Below are 6,655 nucleotides of genomic sequence, written 5' to 3'. Positions count from 1 at the left end.
TAGCCCGCAGACCCTCGCCCTGGGCTATACATGCAGCGCCTGCTCGCTGTGGAAACTCCCCTGCAAAAGCCCTAAACCCTAAACCCTAAACCCTAAACCCTAAACCCTAAACGCTAGGCCCTGGGGGCTAAACCCTCAGGCCTGGGAAAGAAACCTGGGCTCTAGAAGGAGGGCCTTCTCGCGGTGAGATCTGCTTTGAATCAAACCCTAAACCCTAAACCCTAAACCCTGAACTCTAAAGCCTCGAAGCAAGGCTTGCTCGCTCTTTAGGCTGCCCTGACACCAAACCCTAGACCCTAAACCCTAAACCCTAATAGCCCTGCGCCGCGAAGCAGCGCAGCACCCCAAGTGCTACACCCCGTGCTGCTGCTGCTGCTGCTGCTGAAGCAAATAGCAGCAGCTGCAGCAGCATGAATGCGGCGCTTCGGGGCTCAGGGTCTAGGGTTTAGGGTTTAGGGTTTAGGGTTTACCTGGTGGCCCGTTAAGCCCTGGCAGATCACTTTGGTGTTGCGGTCCACGAAGACACGCGCAGTGGAAGAAAACGCCTGCAGCAAAAAACAAATAAATTAAGTAAAGAAATTAATTAATTTAATTAAATAAATTGATTAAAATAAATAAATAAATATATTAAATAAGTAAATAAATAACAAATGGCTTTTTCAAGGATGTCCCAGGCAGAAGAGAGGGCAAAATGGGAGCTTCAGAAAAAAAAAAACAAGCAGCAGCAGCAGCAGCAGCGCAGCAGCAGCAATAGTACATGCGTGCTGCTGCGGCTGTTGCTGCCATTGTTCTTGTCGTTGTTGCTGCTGCTGCTGCTGCTGATGCTGCTGCTGCTTGCTGCGCTGTTCGGGAGTCCAGCGGAGCGGCAGGGGGAAGGAATAGGCGGAGATATTCGGGTGTACCGCTGCTGCTGCTGCCGCTGCTGCTCCTGCTGGTGATGCTGCGGCTGCTGCGTCTGCAGCAATTTGTGTGGAAATGAGCAGCAAACTGCAATGGAAAAGAGGGAATAAATTAAAAAATGAATTTAAATTGCAAATTAAAACAGAAGAACTCACCCTGGCGTTTCTGGAGAGCGGAAAGAGAGCGGCGGTGGATAGCGCCATGGTGGCTGCGGTGCTGAGCTGTACGTACACCCCGTTTTTCCGCCTTTTTCGAAACCAAAAGGCACTTCAATTCATTTACTTTAAAGAATTAACAATTCTAAAAAAGAAAAAAATGAAACTGCATGCGTTTTCGGCTCCGCAGCCCCACTGCTGCTCGGGGCCCCTGAGCTGTACATACAGCCCTCGCGGCAGCCAACGCAGCTCCACTTTGCTGCCTTTTCTAATTCAAAATTAATTCTTTTTTATTTTTCTGCATTTCTTTTCATTTGTTTTGCATTTTAATGCCAAATTTAGTCTTTTTGGACCCTGCACACGCCGCCGACACGCCGCCGCAACACCGAAACCCTCATTTAGCGTTTCGGGCTCAGAGCGCTGAGCCATAGAACTCGAAATAGGACTTACGGCTCAGGCGCCCGAAACCCTAAATTAGGGTTTAGGGTTTGGTCTGCTGCCAAGACTCTGTCCTAAAACCCCTAAGTTGCAGCTGTGGGGCCTGCTAAGGCCATCAGGCCTCACCTAATTCGCTGGCCAGCCACACTGTGGTGGCTAGCTAGCCATACTGTGGTAGCTAGCTAGCCATACTGTGGCGGCTAGCTAGTCATACTGCGGTAGCTAACTGCAGCACAACTCCCTAGCCAGCTAGCTAGCCGGCCTTCCAGCCACAGTTACCCTAGCTGGCTAGCTAGCTACAGCTAGCTAGCTAGCTAGCCAACTGCAGCTAGCTGCTTGTCCAGCTGCAGCTAGCCACAGAAACAGCGTGCAGAGCGTCCAACCCGCGGAAGCTCTTATGGCTCCAGAGAAGAGCAAAGCCTCAAACCCTAAACCCTAAACCCTAAACCCTAAACAACTGGCAATTAGACGGGACGGAGGAAGACAAGAAAGATTAACTGATTTTGCTGAAGAGCAAATGCTAAAGAAAATGCTTCGCTGCCATTCTCTGTGGCCCCTCCTTCTTTTACTTAAACCCTTAACCCTAAACCCTAAACCCTAAACCCTCGTAGCGCAGCTGCAAGTTTTCTGTGCGGTTTGAGACAATTGACTGCGGAGTTGGTGACAAAAGGAGCAGCAGCAGCAAACAAGTAAACAACTATATAAATAAATAAATAAATAAATAAATAATGACAAACAAATAAATAAAATAACAGCAGCTCGGCTTTGCCTCAAGTGTAATTCTTTACGCAGGGCAGGTCCCAGGGCCCGCTGATTTCGCTGCGGAGGAAAACACAAAAAAGACCAAAAAAAGAGAAAATAAAAACAAAATAGACAAAAATAAATATAAATGAACAAAAATAAACATAAATAAATGGAATTAAAACAAAAAAGGACAAAAAAGACGCAATTTGAGCTGAAAAGACTGCAGAGGCTGCACCCCGAGTTGGGGTGTATGTACACCTCACTTCTTGTACTTCTGCGATCGGATGAGCCAATAGGGTCCAACGAAAGTGATAAAAAACATTCTGAACAAATTTGCAGCAATTAAAACGAAAAAAAAGACAAAATAAACCAAAAAAATGAATTTAATTTCCAAAATTGATCCCAATTAAAAGGAAAAAAAAAACGAAAAAAAATGAAAAGAAAAAGCACAAGTGAAGCCGCGCGAAACCCCAGCTGCCGCTGCTGCTTCTGCAGTTCAATTAAGGAATTAAAATTAATTTTAATTTAATAATGAAAAAGGAAAACTTGAAATTAAATTAATTTTAAATTTAAAAAAGGAAAAGAAAACTTCAAGTCGAGAGGCTTTTGAGGTGTACAGACACCCCAGAGACCAGCAGCGGAAAGTCGAAAAGTCATTTTTTGAAATTTTGAATTCCAAAAAAAGGATTTAATTAAAATAAAATTAAAAAGAAGAAAAGGGAGTTATAAACGGGAAAGAAATAGGAGAAAAGGGTTTCAAAGAGGGAAGAAAAAGATAAAATTGAATTAAATTGAATTAAATGAAATCCAAAAGACCCACAGAAAGAGGTACAATGCCATACTCCCCAAAGAGCTTTCTTTATAAACGAAGAGCGCCGTCAAAGTTATCACCGCAGGAGTCAACACGTAAGTGCAGCCCCAGCTGCTCCACAGCTGCAGCAGCAGCAGCAGCAGCAGCAGCAGAAGCAGCAGGAGAGATTTGCTGTGTCACCGCTTGTCTGTCGATACACCGCGTGGTGTACTTGATTTTTATTATTTTTCTTTCTTTTTTCATTTAACTCATTTAATTTATTTATTTATTTTTGCTCTTTACGCCATCTGCCTCGTGGCCCCCTTTGCCAATTAACTTCGCTGCATTTCTCCTGCTGCTGCAAACTCTAGGGTTTAGGGTTTAGGGTTTAGGGTTTGGGAAGGGCCCAGGCACTGCGTCTCTTTCACTGCAGTTTATTCCTTTTCTTAACTTCCTTTTTGAATATCCTTTCTATTTATTTATTATTTATTTGTTTTTATTTATCTATTCTAATACTCTATTATTTATTATTTATTTTACTTATTTTATTTATTTTATTTATTTATTTAAATCAGAAAATTACCAGCAGATAGCGGCGGGCAATGGGCGCCAAGGCGAAAACCCTAAAATCGCAAAAAAAGATATTCGGGAAATTAAATCAAATTAAATTAAAGAAATTAATTAAATTAATTAAATTAAATTAAATTAAAACATATTAAAATAGATTAGAGTTAATTAGAAATGATTAAAAACAAATTAAAGTAAATTAAAAAAATAAATTCGACAAAATAAGTTCCGAAGTGACACCACAAATGACCGGCAACTCCCAAAACAAAAAAAAATTGATTGAATAAAATAAATAAAATAAATAAAAAGAAATGAATAAATAAATAGAAATAAATATAAATAAATAAATAAATAAACAAAAGAAATAAATGAATTTAATTTAATGCCAAAATCACTTCGCCAAAAAGTAAGGGAAATGACGAGGTGTACATACACCGCAGAGGCCGCGTGTGTTGAGGTGTACAGGCAGCTCGAGTCTGTGGTTGTTTTGAAAGCTTTTTGGATCATTTTTGGATATTTTTTTGTTTAGATTTGAATAAAATGGGTTTTATTTGATTATTTTAATTATCTATTCAACTTCTCACTCTATTCCGAAGAACAAAAAGGCAAAAACTTCTGTAGAAGTGCTCAAACGAGAAGCCAACAGCACACTTGCAAAAAGCGCCAAATTCAAACTCAGCAAACGGCCCAGCGGCTCGTCAATCGTCTCCGGGTTGCTGCAGCAGCAGCAGCAGCAGCAGCACCATTGGTAGCAGCAGCAGCAGCAGCAACAGCAGAGACAGCAAAGATAGAGTGGAAGCAGCAGGGACAACGCAAGTGGTAAGGGCAGAGCAGCAGCAGCAGCAACAGCAGCAAGAGCAGCAGCGGCAGCAGCAGATTAATCAAACATGAGGCCAAAAAAGAAAGAGAAAAAAGAGAAAACAAAACAAAGAAAAGACAAATAGACAGATAAAGCGGCAAATAAAGAGAATAAAAAACAAAAAAGAAGTAAAATAAAAGAAATAAATGAAATTAAAAAATCCAACAAAGTGGCAGCAGCGGGGCTTCTCTGGTGTCTCGACAGCTCCCCCAACTGCCAGCATTTTTAAAAGGACAAAAGAAATAAAAGAATTTAAATTAAATGAATCTTTTTAATTGAAAAAATTAAATAAATAATTTGAAACAGTTTAAATTCAATTCCTAAAACTGCTGCCTCACCGGTAGACGTAGGAGTAGTCGTTCAGCGGGATGTGCACCAGCAAACAAACTGCAGCAGCAGCAGCAGCAGCAGCAGCAGCAGTAGAAGCAGCAGAAGCAGAACCCGAATGCATAAAACAAGCAGCAGCAGCGGACCCCAGCAAGCATGGCAGCAGCAGCAACAGCAGCAAAAATAGCAGCAGCAACTGCAGCAACAACAGTAGCAGCAGCAGCAACAGCAGCAGCAGCAACAACAACAGCAGCAGCAGCAGCAGCAGACGTCGGCCCACGTGGGGCCCCGCTGGCTCCCAAGCAGCAGCAAGGACTTCAGAAGTTTGCCAAAAAGAACAAAAGAATAAAAGAATAAAATAAAACAATTAATTAAATTAAATAAATTAAAATAAATAAATAAATAAATTTAAAAATAAAAGGCTCACTAGATGTCAAACTGATTACTGTGTCGTCGCTGAAAGACTGCGTCAGCGTCTGCAGCACCGGGGCCAAAATCTGCGGCAGCAGCAGCAGCAGCAGCAGCAGCAGCAGCGCAGCAGCAGCAACAGCAGCAGCAGCGCAGCACGGGGGCAATTATATGGATTAAAAGTAATGAAGTACAAAAGGAATAAAACAGCAGCAAAACATCTTAAATATTAATTAAATTAAATCAGATTAAATTAAATTAAGTGAAATAAAAAATAAAAATAAAAGAATGGCAAATGAGTGAATTTATAATACATCAGCAGTAAGCCAAATTAATATCCACTAATAGAATAAACAACAAAATAAAATAATAAACATTTTTTTATTTGTTTATTTATTTTTATTTATTTATTTATATTTATTTTATTTATTTATTTATTTTACTTATTTTTATTTATTTGCTTTTTTGCTTCGCCTCACCCGCAAAACGCCAAAGACGATTACGGCGCTCTGCAGCACTTGTCTTGCAGCTGCAGCAGCAGCAGCAGTAGCAGCAGCAACAGCAGCAGTAGCAGCAGCAGCAGAATTTGCAAATAAATAAATAAATAAATAAAATAAATAAACAAGTAAATGACTAAATAAATAAAATAAAAGACTAAAAGGATATTAAAAGACAAAAGGAATTAACTAAATTGTAATCAACAAATAAAAGACAGGCAGCAGAGGCACAACCAGCGCAAAAACGCCAGCAGCAGCAGCAGCAGCAGCAGCAGCAGCAGCACTTCACGCGCCTCAAAAGAAACAGCAACTCCGCCCCGCTGCCCAGCCCGGGAGCCAGCAGCAAAGCAAAGCAGCAAAGCCCAAAACGAAAAAAAGGAAAGAAATAAAAAGGAAAAGAAAGAAAAAAGAAACAAAAGGAAAAGAAGTGCAGACGTGCTGCTGCTGCGCCCAGGTGTACGTACACCCGACGCACCGCGGGGCGCCGGCTGCAGCCGCCAGCGCAGCAAATAGCCGAGGGGAAGAGCAGCAGCAGCAAAAAGGACAAGAGGTGCAGCACGAATGGTCTTTTTGGCAATCATTTTGTACAGCAGCAGCAGCAGCAGCACGAAGCTCAAGTGCTGCGTCAGCACCACTGTGGAGCAGCAAAGGTCTTTGTAGATGTAGCGACTTAAGTTTTCATTTCGAGACAAACTTCCTAAAAAAGAAATGTCGACATAGTTGTCGGATTGCTGCTGCTTCCGCCACAGCACTTTCTGCCATTTGCTGCTGCTGCTGCTGCGGCTGCAGCAGCTGCGCCTGCTGCAGCAGGGCCCGCCGCTGCAGCAGCGCCCGTTGCTGCAGCAGCAGCTCCCAGCTGCTGCGCCGGCGCTGCGCCCTCGCGACCGCCAGCAGCAGCAGCAGCAGGTGGAAGGAGGTGCTGCGGCGGCAGCAGCAGCACGCCGACGACGATGACGACATTTCTTTTTGA

General features: G+C 42.5%; 2 protein-coding genes across 2 annotated transcripts; both read right to left on the bottom strand.

Annotated features, from left to right (window-relative positions):
- Positions 1 to 470: 470 nt before the first annotated feature.
- ETH_00000520 (uncharacterized protein) lies at positions 471 to 1,103 on the bottom strand (the record flags this gene model as incomplete). The annotated part of the gene is made up of 2 exons (XM_013380345.1): positions 471 to 545; positions 1,056 to 1,103. Coding segments are annotated over 2 exons (123 nt in total), but the record flags the coding sequence as incomplete, so codon positions are not given.
- Positions 1,104 to 4,174: 3,071 nt separating this feature from the next.
- Positions 4,175 to 6,266, bottom strand: ETH_00000515 (phosphatidylinositol N-acetylglucosaminyltransferase subunit, putative; the record flags this gene model as incomplete). Its single annotated transcript, XM_013380344.1, has 5 exons — positions 4,175 to 4,310; positions 4,792 to 4,840; positions 5,208 to 5,277; positions 5,668 to 5,717; positions 6,161 to 6,266. 5 exons carry the CDS (start codon positions 6,264 to 6,266, stop codon positions 4,175 to 4,177), a joined length of 411 nt encoding a protein of 136 aa, XP_013235798.1.
- Positions 6,267 to 6,655: the final 389 nt, after the last annotated feature.

This window comes from Eimeria tenella, genomic scaffold (genome assembly GCF_000499545.2).
Source record: "Eimeria tenella Houghton genomic scaffold, Eth_scaff527, whole genome shotgun sequence".
In the NCBI taxonomy this organism is placed as follows: domain Eukaryota; phylum Apicomplexa; class Conoidasida; order Eucoccidiorida; family Eimeriidae; genus Eimeria; species Eimeria tenella.
Note: the sequence above shows the minus strand (reverse complement) of the source record. Positions and strands in the feature narration are given on the sequence as shown.